General features: G+C 35.0%; 2 protein-coding genes across 2 annotated transcripts; one reads left to right on the forward strand and one right to left on the reverse strand.

Annotated features, from left to right (window-relative positions):
- Positions 1 to 289: 289 nt before the first annotated feature.
- On the reverse strand, positions 290 to 2,973 carry LOC120772057 (transducin beta-like protein 3). Its single transcript, XM_040100440.1, has 2 exons — positions 2,863 to 2,973; positions 290 to 2,795 (listed from the first exon to the last, which is right to left on the reverse strand). The coding sequence occupies exons 1-2, from the start codon at positions 2,889 to 2,891 to the stop codon at positions 413 to 415; spliced, it is 2,412 nt and encodes an 803-aa protein (XP_039956374.1). The 5' UTR covers positions 2,892 to 2,973; the 3' UTR covers positions 290 to 412.
- A 12,204-nt stretch (positions 2,974 to 15,177) lies between these two features.
- On the forward strand, positions 15,178 to 18,267 carry LOC120771263 (peroxisomal (S)-2-hydroxy-acid oxidase GLO5). Its single transcript, XM_040099180.1, has 3 exons — positions 15,178 to 15,482; positions 17,157 to 17,429; positions 17,494 to 18,267. Exons 1-3 carry the CDS (start codon positions 15,352 to 15,354, stop codon positions 18,188 to 18,190), a joined length of 1,101 nt encoding a protein of 366 aa, XP_039955114.1. The 5' UTR covers positions 15,178 to 15,351; the 3' UTR covers positions 18,191 to 18,267.
- Positions 18,268 to 23,385: the final 5,118 nt, after the last annotated feature.

A 23,385-nucleotide genomic window follows, 5' to 3' on the forward strand; every position in this document is an offset into this window, starting at 1 on the left:
AAGCCATCTCACTTAATCCCTTTCTCCCTTTGGTCCGAACCCGCGAAACAGATCATTTCCTGTTCTTCCTGTCACATGTTACTTTCCCCCAAACAGGGTCTACAGGTCAACACGCCCTGAAATCTAACACACCTCTCCCTATGGTACGACCCAGTCGAAAGAGTACATTTCCTGGTCCTACTGTTAGATGATTTCGATGAACCTTACCACACAAGTAATAATTGCAGTATTCATATTACTTGAGTAAACGTAATGATATAATAAGTATAATCAAAAAACACCCTAAAAATTTCGTTAAAATAAAATCTTTTGTTTTATTCATAATTGTACATTAAAGAAAACATAAAAATCAATATTAGCAAATTGTAAACCAATCAACTCCATTCGAAGTCAAATATATGTACATACATACTTAAATGCCATTGACGATGAACTCGAGGAACATCAATTCCTTGGTCAGCTCATTGACACGTTTATGGTGCCGCTGCAGGTATGGCGTAAGCACCTCCACTACATTACGCATGCCAGGCACGCCATGCTCAGTGGGCGCGGCAATGTAGTCACTCAGTAAGTAATGCAAAACAAGATTGGCAATTTTGCAGTGCCGTGAATTTGTCGTCCATGCTTTCGTATGCTCCATGAGAGTAACACGTTGATCACTGTTCAATGCATTAATTAACTCACGAACAGGCTCTGTGTTACGTTCACGCACGTAGTCACTCAGAATGTTATAAGTTGTTTTAGGTTTGCTTAGTTTTAGCGCCAACATAAAAGCTTTTTTCAAATTTTTCTTCTGATGTAGCAGCGATTGCAATGTTTGCTCTTGTTGCACCAGCTCGGCACGTTTATCAATTTCATCATTTCGACATACCGTTGTCACATCTTGCCATTGTATCAATTTGGAGTCTGCACCGCCGCTATAAAAGCATTTACCACTGCGTGTGGATATTGCTAGCGACCAAATGCGATCTGTATGCGCATCTAAAGTTTGCACACATTCGTTTGTTTTTATGCTCCACAATTTAAGTAGACCATCAGATGCTGCAGATACTACATATTTGCCATAGTCAATGAATTCAGCACGTAATACCGTACATTCTTGTTCGAACCGTTTAATACATGTTAGCGTAGCTAAAGACCAAAGGCGTAGTGTGCAATCGCTAGAAGATGTTAGAACGACTTGATCGGCTGGGGAGAAGCGCACACACCAAACTCCACGCGTATGACCACGTAGTGTACCAACTAATGCATTGCTGTCAGCGCTCCACAATTTTGCGGTTTTGTCTTGCGATGCTGTGGCCAATAACTTATTATTTGGTGAGAAACTAACGCTATTCACTTCTTTGTCGTGAGACAAAGCCGAATACTTCAAATTGAAGGAGTGTGGAGCATCCTTATTTTTCTTCAAATTCCAGACTTTAAGGCTGCCATCTTGTGAGACTGATGCGAAAAACGCTGCGGTGTTACAACCAAATGCAATGCAACCAATTGTGGAAGTGTGACTGCTGTTATTGCGGGCCACACAGTTGAGTGTAAACGTATTTGGATTCACTCTCCATAAACATATGCTAAGATCTTTGCCGGCTGAAAGCAAGAGGTTAGTACCTCCAGCAGCTGATAGCGTCATAACGGTGTCATTGTGACCACTCGCAATTTTGCAATTCATATTGGCTTCGGTATCATAAATTTTAATATTTTTGCTGTTAGACGCTACAGCTAGGAAACGGTCATTCTCACCCCAAAAGCAAATATCCAATATTTCATCATTAAAGCCGATTAACTGTTTTGCACATTCTACGTTATTTGCAGCTACACATTCGTCAGTGGCTTTGTATATCAATATATTTTGTTCCACTGTTATCACAGCCAATTGCTCAGAGCGTTTACAATGTAATAATTGGCGAAATTCTTGGCTGGTATCTTCCGTCAATGTTGTTAATTTTGATGTTTTACAATCCACCAATTTTAAAGCTCCCGCTGCACATGATACAACTACGTTAAGAACATCTGGGTCATTATTATTTTTAACCAAACACGCTACGCCCTCTAATTCTTCAAACATTGGTATAACTTTATATTGTGATGCATCGGCAAGACGCCATACAATTAAAACTTTGTCCCGACTTACAGATGCCAGGTAATCGCAACCATTTTCACCGCCTAAAAATGTTATAGCCGTAACTTGCGAAAGATGACCACGCATTTGAAACAATAATCGCTTTTCAGCATAATTCCAACAATATATCGTGTTGTCAGCACCAGTGGCATACACCTCTGTCCGCTTAATATCTGGATGGAATGCTAAAACCAATGCAGGTCCACTAAATTCCCGTAGAGCACACATACATGTGCTGCGCACATAGTCCCATATGCGCAATGAGGAATCAGCACCACTGGAACATATAATCTTTCCGCATGTGCTAAATTGTACTTTCACAATTGGGCCTTTATGCTGACCTTTCCACAATTTAACAACCTTTCCAGATTCGACAGACCACAATCGCAACAAGCCACTACGGTGAGCAGTTACAAGTAATGTATTATCGGGCGAAAGTGAAAAACAAGGAATTTCATCTTCCAGCTGATCATCTTCGTTCCTTTCTATTTTATTACCCGGCGTTAAATTATTTTCCGCTATTTCTGCCGTGGTACCATAAGCACGTACAAGTTGACCAGTAGATACATTTATGGCAGAAACTTCGGTGTTGTTTAAGCAATAAATGCGTTCACCATCTTCAGACCAAACAACGTCTCCCCCTCCATAGAAATTGCTGAATTTCGTTGCAACTGCAAAACTATTGCAATGAGACAGATATATTATTTAACATTGTATATTATTCACAAAATATTACTGTTCCTCACCTTTTCTCGCACAAACCTGACATATTCATATTTGATCATTAACAAACATATAATAATTTCAAAAATATCCTCGTGCTAGTTGTTTACGTTTTTCGTTTTTCTTTATCTACTACTTAACAACGTGCAAGCTACAGAGGCACTCATACGATTAAAAATTTAAAATTTTTTATTTACACATATGTTGCAGGGTAGCTATGATATACCATCGAACACATTAGGGGTATTCGCTTGCTCTTGCAAGATTGCAGATTGCAAAAATACTATACCGAAATATACAAGGGCACGAGAGCACCCATTGAAGAATCTAGTGATATATGAATGGCTAATTCGGTCAATTTGTTGTGAATGACTATTAAGCATGGCTATTGTGAATTGGCGCACCTTCTGCATACATTTTTAACAAAAAAAAACTGTAACAAATCTTTATATTTTAAATAGAAATAATAAAATCTATTTAAAACTTACCTTCCTCAACAATTTAATGACGTAATATGTCTTTATGTAAAATGACAGCTAAAACAGGGTTGCAATTATATTTTTACGTGACATTGCATGCAATATACATAGGTTTTGGTCTGACATACATATTTTACAGCCATTGCAAATAATTTTCTGCGTGTATTTGTTGTTGTGCCGGTGCATCAAGAGGAAATATATGCAATTCTTGCACCGTGCAAGGGTTTTGCAAGAGCAAGAGAATACCCCTATTTTATAATACTTATATATAAGAAGTTAGTTAAATTTAAATAATTTAGTGTAATCTAGGTAAATTTTGAGCAAATAAGAATTGTGTATTTGGGAGAAAAACATATTAGGGGTATTCTCTTGCTCTTGCAAAATCCGGTGCACGGTGCAAGAATTGCAGATTTACAACGGCACAACAACAAACACACGCAGAAAAATATTTGCAAGGGCTGTAAAATATGTCAGACCAAAACCTATGTATATTTGCGTGCAATGTCACACAAAAATATAATTGCAACCCTGTTGTAGTTGCCATTTTACATAAAGACATATTACGTCGTTAAATTGTTGAGGAAGATAAGTTTGAAATGGATTTTATTATTTCTATTTAAATTTTAAAGATTTGTTACAGTTTTTTTTCTTAAAAATGTATGCAGAAGGTGCGCCAATTCACAATAGCCATGCTTAATAGTCATTCACAACAAATTTACCGAATTAGCCATTCATATATCACTAGATTCTGCAATGGGTGCTCTCGTGCTCTTGTATATTTCGGTATAGTATTTTTGCAATCTGCAATCTTGCAAGAGCAAGAGAATACCCCTATTGTTAATATATTGATTTATAGAGTTCGTTACTATCAAAAAATCCGAAGGCAGAAAAAAAGTAAGAATAATTTCCTAGGTAAGAATAATATTTAAAATATGTTGGAAGGGAAAACCCTCTTCACAAAACCAAGGGGCCATTCCCTTTGATCTCTTCTTATAGCAGGAGTATATGCCTTTTTTATTAAAAAGTACTTATTATTTTAGTAAAATAATTAATAAAAAGTTACTCATACGCGCCGACGAATATCTGTCATTTAAAATCACAGTCATTTTAAATTTTTGGCATCAAGCATAATTGTGGGCAATTGCAAACGCAGTTCATGGTATACTATGTAGGGATGGAGTTGTAATGACCATTGAGAATTCAATGACAAATCCGTTAAATTTCAAAAGAACCGTTATTACAGTAGACAATTGTAGTGGAGTGGTTGCCAGATGGTCGTGAACTGTGTTCGCCAAAGAAAGAGCACCATAATTCATTAGAAGAGTTTGTCCAAAATCTTGTCGACTTCGACTTATACTACATAATTTGTACTATGTGAGGCAGTATCATCTGCGATGGTTATTTAATAAATAATATTTTTTCATTGTCTTTGCTCCCGTTAGAATATTTATATGAAGACTCTCATTTACTGTATATAGTACAATGGAAGTGGTTAAGAACGAAAATCGTGATGCTGCTGTGAGAAAGTGATGCTGGTAGCTTAACATACATATTATAATAGTACAATAAAATATAATCAAAGGTTTTATTTTAAAACAATGAATCATTCACCGTCGAACTGTCATCGTAACCGGTTGCTTTTCGCTCTGTGCTTATTGAGTTTGTTAAAACGGTATAACGGTTTGTTCTGCGTTTATATTACGCTCGTGCTTTGTTTGTGAATTAATTTTTTATCGTTTTATATCTTTTCAATCACTTAATTTCTTAATTTGTTAAACTAAAATTCGCGTTTACTATGGCCCCTGGGGCCACCAAATTAGGGGATAATAGGTTTTCCCTATTATCTCCAATAATGAAAAAGAAAAGAAAAAAACCAAATCCGATCCCGTTAGACCAATTTCCAGAATTACCAGTCTCAAACACGGATGATCCAAAATTTTTGGTCATGTCATCGCTGGACGACAACAAGCCACTTAATTCGTCATCATGCTTCGCTACGTATAAAGGTATTCAAGCAATCAGTAAGGAAGTAAGTAAAGTTACTGAGCTACGTGATGGTAGCCTACTGCTCTTTGTAAATAACAACAAAACAGCTAGCAAATTTCTTTCTGCAAAAATTTTACCTGGCGGAGGTCATATCAATGTCAAGCTTCATAATACTTTGAATACGGTTAAAGGCACCATATACGCCCCATTCTTGAATAACTTATCAGAAGAAGATATTGTTGATGGTCTTAAGGAGCAGGGTGTTTCTGCTGTACATAAGTTTTCACGAATTGCTGACGGCTCCCGTAATCCTACGGGTGTAGTTTTATTAACTTTTGATAAATACAAACTTCCTGAAAGAATTGATGTTGCCTGGAGGAACCTCACTGTCCGTCCGTATTACCCTAATCCTATGCGTTGTAAGCAATGTCAATTAATTGGCCACACAGCAAAATACTGCCGTAATTCACCTTCTTGTGTCTCATGCAACCTCCCTTCCGATCATACCCCACCTACTGAATGTAAGAGAATAATGTGTGCAAATTGCTCGGGCGACCACCCGGCATCATTTAATACTTGCCCTAAATATCAACAATCCAAAGAAATATTAAAAATTAAAACTATTTATAAATGTAGTATGCGTGAAGCTGTTACCAAGTATAAAATTCAATTTTCTCATACAACTTCTAATGCAAACTCTTTTGCCTCTATAGCTAAAATTTCTAACAATACTTATCAAATCAATAATGAAACAACACTTAATAACAAATCCAACAATCCTACCAAAACTAATCTAACAACAACTACAGACATCAATTCATCTAAACAATCCCTTCCAACCCATCCTACCTCCTCTTCTGTCACTTCTCCTTCCCCTCTCTTTTCCCCTTTATCCATCTCTGACTCTCCTCTCAATATCCTTTCCTCCTGTCCTATCACACCCTCCCCCACCCTCTCCTGCTCACCAAGATCCTCTTGCATTACCCAATTTTCCTTCTTACAATGAAGACATTTAGTTTAAATAAAATATTCGTAGCTTAACTTTTTTCTTTTATAAGTTTACATATGATATGATTACACTTCTTCAATGGAACATTAACGGTTATGTTAATAATTATATTAACTTAGAGTTACTTATGGGATCGTACAATCCATCTATTATCCTGTTGAATGAAACTCACCTATCTTATAATGCCTCAGCTTTTACCCCTAGGGCTTATGTGGGATATTTTATTAATCTCCCACATAACACCACCAACAAGCAGGGAGTTGCCATCCTAGTTAAAAGAAATCTACCTCACGTATTACTTCCCATACCCCTTTCAATTTTTTCTTCTGTAGCTATTGAGATCCTCGCCCCCTATAAAATTTCAATCATCTGTGCTTATTCCCCTCCTGATCAATCATTTTCTACTACTGAATTTTTAAATCTTATTCCTTCCGGTTCAAATCCTTTTATCTTGTGTGGTGACTTCAATGCTTGGAGTCCCCTTTGGGGCTCTGCTTCGGCTAACTCCAAGGGACGTAGCATTGAGGATGCCTTACTAAGATCCAACTGCATTGTTTTAAATGATGGTTCCCCCACCCATTTTTTCCACTCACTCTACCTTCACTAATATTGATCTTTCCATATGTTCTGCCTCCCTCTCCTCAAAAATATCCTGGTGTTGTATTGATGATCTCCATGGCAGTGATCATTTTCCCATCCTTTCCAAAATATCTACTTCTCGCCCTCATTCATTTTTTAAGCCCAGGATTCGGTTTAAAACTGATTCGGCTGATTGGGATAGGTTTGAAGAAGCCTGTTTTTCGCATTCACGTTATTTCCCCTTTTCTTCCCAATATAAATCAAGAGGCTTCTAGAATCCAAAAAATTATACGTTCTGCTTCTAACTATTCTTTTCCCCTTTCTTCTTCTAAACCAGTCAAGCTTGCTCCTCTTTGGTGGAATAATGAGCTTTCTGCACTAAGAAATCTGAAACAGATCGCATGGCATCAATTTAAACGTTTACGTTCTAGTGCAAACTTAATAGCTTACAAAAAATCCAATGCACTTTTTCGCCATAAAGCTAAGGCTGCTAAGGTTCATTGTTTCCAAGAATTTACGAATAATATCACTTCTTCTTCGGATTCTAGAAAAATCTGGACTGATATGAAAAGACTGGCTGGTTTATCACCTTCTTCTCCTATCACTTATTTAAATACTCCTCGGGGCACTCTACTATATCCCAAAGATATAGCCTTAGAGTTTGCCACCCACTTTTCCAATATTTCTTTGGACTCCAATTTCTCTTCTGATTTTTCCTCTAGTAAACTTTCTTCCTTTTGCTCTCCTTACCTTCCTCCTTCCACCTTATCTCAATCAGCTGAATATTTAGATGCCGATATATCTGAACTTGATTTTAATTTAGCCCTCTCGTCAGTCAAGGGCAAAACTCCTGGCATTGATAAAATCTCTTACCTTATCATCAAGCACCTTCCTCCATTCCTTATATCCCGTCTAGTCAAACTTTACAATAGTATTTTTCTCAGTGGCAACTACCCTGTCCTCTGGAAGACTAGCGCGATTATTCCTATTTTAAAACCTGGTAAACCTCCTGGTGTGGTCAGCAGTTATCGTCCCATTTCCCTTCTTCCTTGCCTTGGTAAATTGATTGAAAAGATTATTGCTACTAGACTCGCCTGGTATGCTCAATCTAATAATCTCATTTCGCACAACCAAGTTGCGTTCAAGAGGGGGCAGGGTACGTTGGATGCTCTCCTGCACCTTGATCACTTTATCTCTGATACTCTGTCCCACAAAAATCATGTTTCTATTCTTTCTTTAGATTTCCTAAAAGCATTTGACAGGATTGGGATTCATGTAGTGTTAAGACAGCTTAGTAGGTGGAGAGTGGGTTCTCGTATTTTTAACTTTGTCAAATCTTTCCTATCCAACCGTAAATTAAGTGTTATCATATCCAATGTTTCATCCTCTGTTCTACCATTAGATAATGGTACCCCACAAGGGTCACCGCTCTCGGTGATCCTATTTACTATTGCATTTGATGAAATCAGTACCATTCTATCAGATTTTGTTACTATCCGGCATCAGATTTATGCTGATGATTTAATTTTATTCTCAAAAACTTCAAATTTGACTTCAGTAACAATTACTTTCTCTGAAATTTTATTGCGTCTTTCTCGTTGGTCCTCTACTTCAGGCACATCAATATCTTTTCCTAAATCGAAACTTTTTCATATTTGTAAAAAACATCAATGTACTATCCCAACGCTCACATTTGATAATACAAACATTTTGTGTACAGATAGTATTAAGTTCCTTGGTATTGTATTAGACTCTAAGTATACATTTAAGAAACATTGTCAGTATATAAGAAAAAGACTTTTTGTTAATTTAAATATTATTAAATACCTCTCATGTAAGCGCTCACTCATCGGCTCGGCTTTACTGGTCAACGTCACTAAAGCCCTCATCTCATCTGTAATTAATTATGGCTTGGAAATTTATGGACATCATTCTAAGAATCATCTAAAGATGCTTGCTGCGCCCTATCATTCTTCAGTTCGTTGTTCTCTTCGAGTGTTTCCAACATCGCCAATTAAAAACATACTGACGGAAGCTGGCCTACCTTCTCTAAAAGATGCAGTGGAAGATAGCTTAAATAAGCTTTATTCAAAACTCATACTCAGCACGAACTTTACTATAAAAAAGGACTTTCAATCATCACTTTGCAGAAAGAGGTCTCCTAAAATACCGTCTTCTATTTTTAAAAGTGCTTTGTTTGCTAAAACCAATGAGTTGCCGCTTAAAATATTGCTGCCTTGCAGTAAATATATTCCACCGTGGAAAGTAAATGAATCTTCTTTCATTAGTGATCTTACTTTTCTTCGCAAATCCATCACTCCAAGCACTGTGTATAAATCTCGATTTTTGGAATTATCTGCGCACTTCAAATCTTTTGGTTGGCAGTTTATATATACTGATGGCTCCAAATCGTCGCATACATCTTTTGCTGTAGTTGATGATAACCAACAAAGAATATCGTATGGTTTATTATTTCCATTTTGTTCAATTTTTACCGCTGAAGCTACGGTATTCTCAAAGCTGTCCAGTATGCCCAACAAAACCTTGGTAAATTCATCATCTGTACAGATAGTCTATCGTGTTTTCAAGCTTTAAAAAACCGCAGTAACTACAATGACGTCATTATTGGCATTAGATCGCTGTTGTTTTTGTTAGCACATAGACTAAAAATAATGTGGATACCCGGTCACTCTGGAATCATTGGAAATACTTTTGCGGACTCGGTGGCTAAGGAGGTGTGCATCACTCCAACAACTACATCTGCCTTGTTTGTTAAGAGTGATATAAAACGGCTTATTATTCAACAAAGATCCACTAAATTGGCGCTTGATTGGATGAATTACAGACACCACTACTCTAGAATAAATTCAAATCGTATCAAACCATCCTTTCCGTCATCGCTTTCATCTAATTATATCATTCCATATATCAGACTTCGCATTGGCCACTCCATTATCACACACGCTCACATACTAAATGGCACTCAGATCAACCAATGCCCGTTTTGTGATTCAGATTTAAATCTATTGCATCTTCTGCAACATTGTCCAGCACTTCAAACTCATAGACTGTCAATCTTCAATAATACTGATCCAATAATTTTATTGATGGATCCCTCAAGCAACAACATTTCGAAAATCTACAACTTTTTGAAAGACAGCGACCTTCTTCGACGCATATAACATAACCAGTCGGCCGATAGCCCATGATGCTAGTGCTGCGTATTTTCTTAAGTTTGTATAATAATTGTATTATTATGTAAGCTTTTATAAAATAAAAAAAAAAATAAAAAAAAAACAATGAATTTTTTTTTTAATTTTTTATTTATGTTGTAGCTATTCTGCATAACAACAAAGGATAGCGTTATCGAGTTTTACAGTTAATTGCAATTTAAAAAGTATAAATAGTGCTTAATGACAAAATAATATAATCAATAGTGAAATGGTTTCATAAAAGAAAAATATTGAATTTCAAAAGCTTAATAAGTAGTTATATTACCTTAATTAGATCTGTGGAATGAATATTTGTATCCATTATGAATTTATGTAGGAAAATAGGTCGAGCAAAACATTGTTCAGAGGAGGAAGGATTGTGCGTCCAAAATTTGCAAGGAATGGGTCACAATGAGAATTGCAAACATATTGAATGTGTCCCAAAAATTTGTGTTTGATGCCCTTAAATTTCCGAAAAAGTTTAAAAAAGTAGAGCGGATGTTGGTCGAAATATTGCTAGATTGTCGAAACTCGATCCGTTTAACATCGCTACAGCTATTCAAAAAGAATTAGGTGCACAAATTTCTTCAAGAACGTTAAGCAGACGACTTGTGGAGAAAAATCTCTTTGACATATTGTCCTGAAAGGTGCTAATGCTAAAAAAACGGTATAGATGCAATGTTATTCCGTTTGCAAATCGACACTTTTATTAGGGTAGAGCTGAAAATTAAAAAAAAAAAATATTCTGTGGTCTGAATGCAAAATTAATGTGATAGGTAATGATGGTCGGACGCAAGAATGATAGAGAAAGAGATTACGCAATGCGCATGTTTGCTTTCAGTCAGCTGTTCTTGCTGACGTCACGGTTGACTTATTATTCGCCCGCGCTATTGAAAGTGAATTCGAATTGTGTTTTCAAGTGTTATATTATTTGTTAAATTCTATATTTTTAAAATGCGTTGTGCAGTGTTCGGTTGTAATAATAACAATGGTAAAAATACTGCTACGAAGTGGAGATTTTTTCATTTCCCTAAGGATAAAGCCGCATTAAAACAATGGATTCAAATAATGTACTGGAACAGATGACGGAGATGGTTTCATCAATGAGAGTCATTGGTAAAAATGGTTTGCTTCCATTCCAAAAAGGTAATACTCAAGCTACATATGTATGTATATATTTAGATAAGTTGATTTTCTACAGTTTTTGATTTTGCTTATGATTTACAGGTATACTCCAAAGCAATAATGCTTTGAAATTGCTGCTGGATGACTTAAGACAGCAGCACAAAATTGATTACGTTTTGACCTATCGATTGAACCAGGACGTTTTGGAAATTTTTTTTGGCGTAATCAGGTCAAAAGGCGGTCTTCACGATCACCCTGACAGGCAGGAGTTCAAATATAGGCTGCGTTCCTATATACTTGGTCACAAAGAAGGAGCGATCACAGAAGAAGGCAATGCTGAAGTCGACAACACACCAGATTTGGAAGGAAATTACTTATCTCTAACCGGTAATTATCAAAATATTACACGTACATAGTATTATAAACCTAAAACTACAGAAAACATTATTATATAAAATTGTATTGATGTTAACAAATGCAAATATGTACTTACATACAATCTAAGTTTTTGCATACTAACCACTGTTTTTTATCCTAATTATACTAATAATAATAACTAACAATTTATTCCATTTATTGATACGCATGTACATACGTATGTTTATTATATTTTTGCAGGTAATATTTTTCAACGTGTGTCAGTTGATCTAAATTCCACTGACCCAATCGAAAAAAATGATGACTTGGAGATTCTCTCAACGGACGGACGGAAAAAGAAAATTAAATAAAACAATAAATTGATACTTGGTTACAAAATATTCAATCCTTTTATTTACATAAATGTATATGGTTGAAACAAACACAGCAAAGATTGTCTCTTTTTAAATAATACAATGAAAATTCAATTAAATGAATATGTAGGTAAATGTCCACTATAAAATATTCACTTATATTGATATCTTTTATTAATATTCACTTATATTGATGTTAAATTTGATGATATTCATGATTTTGTATGCCTGCAATACAAAATTGCTTCTTATTGCAAAGAAAAACAACCAACTGAAAATCAGCTGATTGTAAGTTGGTCAACCGTGACGTAGATGCGCAGAACGAACAAAATTTGAACTCGTCATTGCGCAATCTTTGTCCGTCGGAGTCACGTCCGACCCAAGAATGATAGAATATAAGATTACGACACTAGTTTACAGTTAGTTTTTTTCGGTTTAGCTCGTGGCAATTCTTACAAAAACAAATACATTGTTCAACAATTTCGTGACGTAACAGTTTTGCGTTGAGAAGAACAAGCATAGAAATGCATACAAATTGTAAACAGAAAAGTAAACACTTTTGGAATTTCCAAAATAATATTAATTCATTCGTCTTTGCAGGAAAAATTTCAGTGGAATGTTTAGAATATTGTTGCGAGAAAATATATAATTAGTTTTAGGCACATCCACAATAAATAGAGTAAGTAGCATGTGTGGAAATTGTTCAAATGAAGAAAACCAGTGAAAGTGTACTGTTGTATTTATTTAAATTTCTAAGCATAAATATATTAATTTTTTAAAATGAAATGTGCAGTGGCTTGTTGTAATAATTATTATGCAATTAAAGGATCGAAAACGAGTTTTTTCAGTTTTCCGGCCGATTTAAAAGTTGCCAAAAAATGGGTGTTATTTTGCAGAAGAAATGATACCTATATTTAATACTAAATCCTCTTTTAATATGCAGAGATCACTTTAGAGATGAAGATATTATGAACCTCAGGCAATTTATCTGATACATCTAAACTTATAATATATGTATATATTTATATACAACACAAGAAACGTCTTTTCCATTTGAATCACAACTTAATAGACAATTTTATTATCAGTAGGCCGATATATTTCTTTAGAAATGATTCAAATCTTTTCACTCAACAATATTCAATCGCTTCACTAAAACTTTTCATTAAAATCGAAAGAATTAATAATATTTTGCGAATTTACAAAAGTGTTTACTTTTCTGTTTACAATTTGCAAACTATTTGACAGTTTTTCACTCTTGTTCTTCTCAACACGGAACTATGACGTTTCGTAATGGCGGTCGTCGTAATCTTGTATTCTATCATTCTTGACTCCGACGTCCATAAAAACAAAAAATGTGCATCCGCTACACGACTAAGTCCTTTAAACCCTGTGGCTGCAATATAATGGTTTGGGGCTGCTTCTCATAATGTGGTGTGAGAATTATTTTTTTGGATTTCAATTGATGAAACAAGTGCACGAGTGGTTTCAACGTTTTCAAAGTGGTCGTGAGGACATAAATAACGATCAACAATGGGGTCAATCAAAATCCGTGATCAAAAACCTGTGCGTAAATTCATCAAAAATCAGCCGAAATCATTATTGAAATTCATTGAAATAGAATTGAACATCTCCAAATTATCGATTTATACATTTTGACCGAGTATTTGGGCTTACGAAATGTGTGTGCTTGCTCAGAATCGAACATTCGAAGGACGATTATTTGACCAAAAATCACATTTTAACCATTAACCACTCCCCGTATTCACCTGATATGGCACCGTGCGACTTCTTCCTTTTCGGAAAAACGCATTTGCCCATAAAAGGAAAGCGTTATGCAGACGTAGAGGCCATTCAAAAGGCTTGCACCGGAATACTGGCGGCCAACGAGCTAAAACACTCGTTCGACATGCTTTTGGACCGTGCAAAAAGATGTATTGAAGCAGAAGGAGACTATTTTGTATAAAATAAATTGATTTTGCCGAAAAAACTTGTTTTTTTTTTAAGTCCTGTTACTTTGGAACGCACCTTGTATTTTCAAAACAGTGTGCTTAAGCAAAGATTGGAAAAAATCTGAGTAAATAAATATATTTTCTATATTCAATATAAATTCGTTTTTAATTTTTTCTCTCGCAACATGTTACACAGAGTATAATCTTTTTGTTCATATCGGTTAATTTGTAAGTTATCTAATCGAAGCGAGTAGGAACCTTCCCCTGATTACAATGCAGCCTAGTGCCAAAATCAGTTCCGTGCTATCCCTAGCCCACAAATAATTTATATAATTATTTTCAACGATCCGGTTGACTCTATCTAAGCAGATAGATTTTATTGGCCACAATGAGTTCTAGTGTCGAAAATGAATGAAATCAGTACAGACCTTGATCTAGTCCATATATCTAATATAATTATTTATACTGCTCTATATTTATACTTCCAATATGTATTAAGTGACTGAAGTGAACATGTTAACTCTTCCTTACATGTAGAAGTTATAAGCAACTTATTGGCAATCACCCAAAAAATTTTAGTTTAAAAGTAAAAAACAGTAAACAGATCTAGTCAAAGCTTAATATATACATATCAGTAAATATTTTGAAACAGCTTAATCGCTGAATCTCATTTGGACAGAAATTCGTCCTTTGTGTTAACATAAGCTCCCAAAGGTCGGTAACCAGATCTTCATTGATCGATAAATCGTTTTGTGCTGATTACAAATTTATTAAGGCGTTAAATTATCAAAGGTGTTTCTACCGAAATATTTCAATCTCAGCCTCAGAGAAGGAAGTGATAAGATGATTCCACCTCGTCTTCCTCCAAACAGCTTTGGCAAAGAGCCTCAGCGACAGAATATTTAGCCACACCGAGTGTATGTATGTAAATATATTTTACAGACACCAGTCAGAACACCAATAATTATAGAGAAATTAACTTTGCTAAAAGCCAGAAAATATAATTGGACACAATTTAAAGGAATGCATTTTAGATATTATTACGAGTATGCGAAAGTTTTGCGCACTCTTATCACATGCACTTTACTATTGTTGATTATCAAAACGTATAGATGGCGTTATCTCTTCAAAACAAACATAATATAATAATAATCACTAAAACCTAATCCAATACACAAAAGTCAGACCTTTGTTTAGATGTGCTAGTCATATTGTAGAGATAAGAAGCCTAGGATTCTACTCAGAGCGATCATTAACATAAAGCTACAGCAAACGACGCCTTAAACAATTGAAATAGTGAACAGTTTTTTTTGAGCTTTCACGTACGCAACAACTGCAATTTACATTTTAAACGCTTCGAAAATAAATTTACTGCATTTAGTGTATATTATATTATATTATTTATATTATAATACATAAACATATATTTGAAAAAGAAAATGGTTTTTGTTTGTGTGGATGATTTTGAAAAGAAGGCACATAGTGTGCTGGAGAAGAACGCTTTGGATTATTATCGCAGCGGAGCTGGTGAACAATATACACTTAATTTGAATCGTGAAGTGTTTAGAAGGTAAATTATAACGGCGTATTTATATTTCAAGGGTTTTTAATATTTAGATACAGATGCATGGAACATTTTGACCCGACATCATCCCGTGCTTGTATTACGATATAACATTACCAGATATAGAGCAAATTAATTGATAAACCCAATAGATGTACGAATAATATGTTATAAAGTCATGGGGGCTTAGGAGGGCAATAATCCCTGATTTCATCTATTTGTGATAAGGGGATATTCTGTTATTAGAAAGAGGTTCCCTCTGAATTTTATGAAGATTCCTTACATATTAAACTATAGATGCAATATAAAATCAACGGGAAGTTCCAAAATATTTATATTATCATTTTTAAAACGTATGATGGGTATTTTTGGGTAACCTCGCAAACCAAATTTGTTTGCTAATGGTCAGGTTGTTCCTGAGATCAAGGGTTTCATCTAAAGGTGGGCGGTGCAACACCGCTTGTTAAGGGATTAGATGGGTTTCAGAGGCACACAAAAAAAGTATTTTTACGATTTTTTTTTTAATTTAAACAATCATATATTTCAAAAATATAAAATGGCATATCAAAGGTACAAACAATGTCTCAGGAGAGATTTTGATATACAAATGTTGAAAATTCAGTCGTTGAGACCTCATCTCCCTGGGTCTCACAAAAAAATGCTCTCGCCGTGGACAGCACAACTTGTTATTGGTTTATTTAAAATTGAAAAACTAAAAATATACTGTTAGTAGATAATTAAATCTCGTTTTTGAACGAGAGAAATAAAAAAATTTAAATTTAAATTTTTCTCAGACTTTGAACAACATCAATTTTAAATTTTTGGAACAATATTTTAAGCATATTGTACTATTTAATACGATTTCTGAAATTTTCAAACCCACCCAACCTCTAAACTCCTGCTCCTATTACGGAACACTTTTAGTAGTTTTCAACATAACCGTTACATGGAGAGTGGGCATGGTTATTATCTGATTTTACACATGTTTACAGTCTCCATCTCAGCAAACTTGGTTGTTTTATATTCACCTATGCTAACGGGGTTAGATCGACGAAAAAACAGCCCTTGGCCGGATAAAATCCGGGTCAATTCCGGTGCGTAGAACCGAGTGTCGTGGGAATTGTCATGCAGCATCACTCACACCGGTTGGGAGGAGCTGGGTTTGCCTCGCGACTTAAGCCCCTGTACCACGACAAGATGCCTATCATTCGCAGAAGATCCTTTGCAGTTTCACGTCGCCCCAATAATTCGACGTAACGGAGCGCTGTCACTTTTTCCATACTCCATGTAATCCATGTATGTAAATCGCACCTTATAAATCTAAGAAAACGATGGTTATAATTTTTACGGCCAATACGACCGTCTTCGTTTTCTACGGAACAGGACCTTACTCTCTCGTTAGTTTTACTGCGCAATGTCTCTTACAAAAATCAAAATTACTGGTATTTATTGAGCTTTTTCCGTTTTTTTTTTTAATCCGCGGACACGCTATCTTCAGCACGCCATCTAAACAATAAATAATTTTGCTACTACGAGTATATTGGAAGGATTTGGTTTTTGGACGATAGAACCCACTTAATTTCTCAATAGATATCATATCTATATCTATTTCGATTCTTATTGACAACATAGTTTTTGAAATAAAGCTAATCCAATCTTTAATTTAACTGATTATTTCAGAATCCGTATACGCCCGCGTTTTCTGCGTGATGTCTCCAACATCGATACTCGCTGCAAAGTATTGGGCATTGATCTAAAATGGCCCTTGGGAATTGCACCCTCAGCTATGCAAAAATTAGCGCATCCGGAAGGCGAGGGTGGAAATGCGCGTGCAGCCGGAAATGCCGGTTCTATTTATATACTGAGCACACTGTCCACCATGTCAATTGAAGAAGTCGCGGCTGAGGCACCCGATACCAATAAATGGTTTCAACTTTACGTTTATAGAGATCGGTAAATTCATTATATGCCGTTGCTATTGCAATTGCTTTATCTAATTAATTTTCTTAATTTTTAGGGCGCTTACCGAACAAATGGTGCGACGTGCTGAGAAGGCTAATTTTAAAGCAATAGTTCTAACTATCGACGCACCAATATTTGGCCAACGTCGTTCGGATATTCGTAATAAATTCAGCCTGCCGCCACATCTTCATCTCGCTAACTTTGAGGGTATCAAAGCAGATGGCGTACGTACTGATGAAGAGGCAGTTTCTGGTATCAATGCCTACGTTTCCAGTCAATTCGATCCGACCCTAACGTGGAAGGATGTAGCATGGTTGGTAAACCTTACGCGACTGCCTGTAATCGTTAAGGGTGTACTAACACGTGAAGACGCCATTTTGGCGCGTGAATTCGGCTGTGCCGGCATAATTGTATCTAATCATGGTGCAAGACAAATAGATACTGTACCAGCTTCCATTGAAGCACTTCCTGAAGTGGTTAAAGCGGTGGGTAATGATCTAATTGTGATGTTAGATGGTGGTGTCACACAGGGGAATGATATTTTCAAAGCATTAGCTTTAGGCGCTAAAATGGTTTTTGTTGGCCGCGCCGCACTCTGGGGTCTGGCATGTAATGGACAAAAGGGTGTTGAAGACTTGTTAAGTGTTCTTAAGAAAGATCTTGAAATTACACTTGCTTTAGCTGGTTGCCAAAAGTTAAGCGATATCAGCGGTGATATGGTGGCATATGAGTCCACTTATGCCAAATTGTAGACAATATTTGTAAACATATTAACTACTGGAATAAAAATTGAGAATATCTAAAATTAATCAGTTTCATCAATGTCGAAGGGGGCCGTCGCCCTGGGCGCAACGTCTTGGGGGCGGAAAAACGATCTTCGCTGTATTTTAAAACTCCAATTCGGGCAAAAATTCCTGAAAATTGTGTCAAAAGTGTACATGATATAGGGCGAAAATGGGTTTTAATAAGATGTCTTGTAAATTTACTATCAATTTCCTCAAAAACCGTATTGTGAGAATTTTGGAACTTCAGAATCAGCGGTGGTACGTGGCCTTCCTAAATTTTATATACTTAATATCGAAGATATTTAGGTAGGTAGATAAAGGGGGGCGGCAGAACATCCTTGGCCCCGGGCGCCCGAAGTTGTAGCTACGCCACTGTATATCGCAAAGGTTGTCACAGTAGTACACAATTTTTTTATTGTCTGGTTACGTACTGATTTGCTTACAATCTTCATATAGCATTCATATCATAACATTTTATGGATGAGCAAAGTATGAGTTAGTCTGCACTACTGAATTGATAACTCGTCTCTCATTATAGGGAATAAATTGCGTGAGATGTATAAATTTGAATAGAAGTGAACTGAAGTGTTTAATATTAAAGCATTTGGGAACATAAACTCTTAATACGTGCCCTGCTGAAGTTCTCAACCCTTAAAAGCCCGATAACTCCGATTCATTCAAAATTTTGATATATACATATTATAATTGTCGGTTACCAACCACATTTATTGTACGATTTTTCTTAAAAATCATAATTTTCGAATTTACAGGGTGTTTTATTGATTGGTCCTTTGAAGAACCACTAGGTGCTCATTACATTTTAAGTACATATTTTTACACATATTTTTATATAATTATTATTACTTTCACAATAATCACTTGAAAATACAAAATTTTTCTTGAAATTATTTTTTCGATGCACTCTTACTCAAATCAAAACGTAAATGACTACAAAGCTCACTCACAAGTGGCGACTGAGCTAAAAGATAACTGATATATCAAAGCAACATGTGACGTCATGTAATATCTAAAAATGCATATTCATACATGATAATTTTACAAAAGCAGGGGTTGGTTCCTGGTAGAACCGCCAGCCGTTTAAGGATTAAGTTAGAAGGTGGTGAACTTATTGCAACATACAAGGTGCATTCCAAAGTAAACAGGACTTTCGGTTTTTCGGCAAAATCAATTTATTTTATTCAAAATAGTCTTCTTCTGTTTCAATACATCTTTTCGCACGGTCCAAACGCGTGTCGAACGAGTGTTTCAGCTCGTTGGCCGGTATGGCCGCCAGTATTCCGGTGCATGCCTTTTGAATGGCCTCTACGTCTACATAACGCTTTTCTTTCATGGGCAAATGCATTTTTCCGAAAAGAAAGAAGTCGCACGGTGCCATATCGGGTGAATACGGGGTGTGGTTAATGGTTAAAATGTGATTTTGGTCGTCAGTCAATTTGTGCGGAACAAACCGTGCACACACCTTTCGTAAGCTCAAATGTTCGGTCAAAAAGCGATAAATCGATGTTTTGGAGATCTTCAATTCCATTTCCATGAATTTCAATGATGATTTTGGCTGATTGTTGATGAGTTCATGCACAATTTCGATGGAATTTCCGGTGATCACGGTTTCATCAATTGAAACATTTCGGTAAAAGTTTTACCAGTTTTAAAACAAAATTTAGTGTTCGAAGCTCATTTTCGCACCGATAACGAAACGCAATAACTTCACTTCTAATCTATGAAGTGTCATGAAATTCTCACTGGACAATCGATAAAGATAGCAGATTCTAACGCACCAGTCGACATATACATAAATTGCGCCACCAGGGGCGCTAGATTCAAAAAGTCCTCTTTACTTTGGAACTCACCTTGAACAATGGTAATATTCCACTGATCTTGGTTAGCCAACGGGTGTGGGCCCATGGTCTTGTCCAAGTTTTGTGTTCGTAAGTCAATTGTAAAAAAACCATCCGATACTGCCGTAGCCATTTCAAGCAAACACTAAACATCAGTGGAGAAGTCTCTCTTCCAATCTTTCGATCAAGAAGGTGGCCTGGCCTTTGGCAGTATGGATTTAAAATCAACTCTGAAGAAAACATAAAACTTTTATTTTGCTTAATAAAAAATTTTGGATTTTTTTTTACCATACAAGTTGTTTGGAAATAAAACCATTTATTGAGAAATTTAAATAGGTGTCGAAAAAGCAATTCATTACAATGTAGAAGACATACATATAAGCCGATTCGATCTCAAAACGTCGTACTATCCCATTTAAAACATCTGAGTTTGTGTTTTCTTCATCACTGCAACTGCCTATTAAATTATTTAAACGGAAACCCTTTCCACTGAAAACCCTCTAAGCTGCCTTTGCTTGCTAAGGCTCTCATATTTATAAATCCCAGCTGTTTTTGTACAAGCTTTGTAGAAATAAAATTTTGTTTACACGTTTTGCTTGTAGTTTATTTACCACTTGAGCAGCCTTCGAAAAAAGTCTTTCAGAAGGTAAATTGTAAATTGCTGTTTAAAATCTGTCCATATCGCCAAAGGATTTTCATTTAACCGACCATCTAATGCTTTTAAGTAGACTGATAGCTCATCGGAAAGGCTTTCCTCGCTTCTATTGAATTTCCAATTTTTGTGCACTAATTTGTGGTGGTCACTCCAAAGACTGAAATCTTCTAAAGTACCGTACGATCTACCTGAATCGGATTCAATATGATTTTCGCCAATACTAATATTTATAAGATCTTTAATTTTTTGGATTTTTTTGAAACGTGGGTCCAATAGCGTGGAAATATCTAAAACTGCAACATTTTCATAACACCCATTCGTTTGTTTATTTCTTATAGAGTAAGTTTTTGTACCAATAAAACTGGTGTTTTTAGTTCCAAAATGGAATGTGTTTTTACTCCCAAATGCTATACTAATTGATTTTACCATGTTCGCAGCGTTATCAGTAACCACAGCAGAATTTGTTCCCTTTTCAAGTCTCCACCCATTGCAGGTATTTAACAGCATTATTGCTATATACCCATAAGTGTGCCTTTCATTGAGTTGATAAACTCCTAAGGTCACTGAACGAAATTCCGTACCCAAACCGAAATGTGTTGTAACGCCCAAATAACTACGCATTTGTATATCCGTCCAAATATCACTATACTAGTTAAAGTGAAGCTTTCAACTATGTGTAGATTTCATTTTAATCTTTCTGACAACATATCATATTTTTCATCAAACCATCCTCTTACTGTAGATCTGCTGGATTCTTTTACAAAATATGTATATGTATATGGCAAACATTATTCATAAACATGGTACTCTTTTGAGAATAGTGTAAAAAGTAAAATGCTTATTTAAAGCAAATCAGAAGAGGAGCAGATCACCTCAATCCAACCATACTCATTTTAATCCGGAAATCGTAGGATGGTATACTATAGTCGACTCCGTTGCTATCCTCTTACTCTTTTATTTAAGTACCAACTTCTGCTATAAGCTTCTCCAATGGAATGTAGTCCTGTTGTGTGGACACTATCAAATTTTTGTCACGGTAAACATTCTGCAGCTTTTAGATTTTGCGTTGCAATAATCTACTTTCTTTAATTTATTTTGTTGAAATAAAAGATCAGATTTCTTCTTCTCTAATATTACAATCGTGTTTTATTATATTATTGAACAGCTGCAAAGGAAAGTGAATAAGCTTTGATTCCAATCTTCGGGATCCTGGATATTTGTTTCTGCACAATTAGTAGAACTGAACTGAACTGACTGAACTATTATGTTTCGTCTTTTATACCTAAGGTTGTAAGCTGATCGTTTGGAATTTGTCAGTGAGGCATCAAATAAAATATTTGTAATTTTGGTTCGAATTTCTTTGAAGTTTTTCTAGTGAGAAAAGGTCAATTTCCAATGATAGCGTTAAGTGTCAAATTCTATTGCCTAAGTATTTATGTGCACAGATGTGCCATCTTTTTATTGCCTGATCGTATGTTATCATCTGAGTGTCCAATTATATTCATAAGTATGTTCATGCGTATGTATCAGCTCTGGAATATCGGATTAATTGTTGTTGCTACCGCTGGAGACATAGTGGCGAAAGGTGTAAACTGCTCCTGAAGTTCAATATTTCGACTCGAATATTTTACCTTTTGCAGTCTTTTACATAAATTCTTATATTTTATACAATTTTTCATTAGTAATATTATTAAAATAATTGTAATTATAACTGTTAGTGAAATATAACAATTTACATTTGTTTTATGATTATATTTTAATTCTTTAATTTGTTTTGTATTCTCTATATTTTTTTTCTAAGTTATTTATATTTAAAGTAACATTCATTTCTTCATAAAATGGTAAAATTACTACATTGTAAAATATATTATCAACATTTTCATCAATATCTCTAGAACATTTTTTAAATTCTATTAAGTTATTTCCTTGAATTTCGTTCCGCATTTTATTACAATTATGTTTGATTTTAGTTTTTTCTAAATTTCTTGTAAATGTAATACCTTTTTCGATTTCTTTAGTTATTGTTTTATTTTTTGTTCTACTTCTACAAAAATTGAATTTTCCCTTAAATATATTTTGAATACATTTAATACTTAAATTTAATTTTTCTTTAAAAATTATTTCCTCTGTATAATCGAAAACTTTTTCTGTATTTTTTATGTCTTTATTTATCAAAATTTATTTCCTTATTAAATTTGTTTGGAATTGGCAAAATATATATTTTCAAAATATTCTTCCTTACAAAATTGTGGTATCATTATTACTACTATTAGATTTTTCTTTTTTTCTAGCACATTACTTTTTATGTATTTAAATTTTTTGTTGTCTATTCCAAACTTTGAGATTTTTTTATTCGTTAATATATTTCTTCCTAATATGCCTATTCTTGAAAATGCTATTAGATTTTGAATTTTCTCTATTTCGTTAATTAGATAGTTAATATCGAATTGTAGGTGTATTAATTCTAACGCTTGCTTCTGTATCTTTTTTCTGCGTTATATTCATATTATTTAACATCGAATTATAAACTTTTATATTTTCGTTAACTTTGTCTGATAATAATTCAATATTTTGTTATAGCTCTAAATTAACATTAATTTGTTTGTTGTGTTCATTTATTAATTTGTGGTCATTTGCTTCCATTATTTTTA

The sequence above is a fragment of the Bactrocera tryoni genome, chromosome 3 (assembly GCF_016617805.1).
Source record: "Bactrocera tryoni isolate S06 chromosome 3, CSIRO_BtryS06_freeze2, whole genome shotgun sequence".
Taxonomy (NCBI): domain Eukaryota; kingdom Metazoa; phylum Arthropoda; class Insecta; order Diptera; family Tephritidae; genus Bactrocera; species Bactrocera tryoni.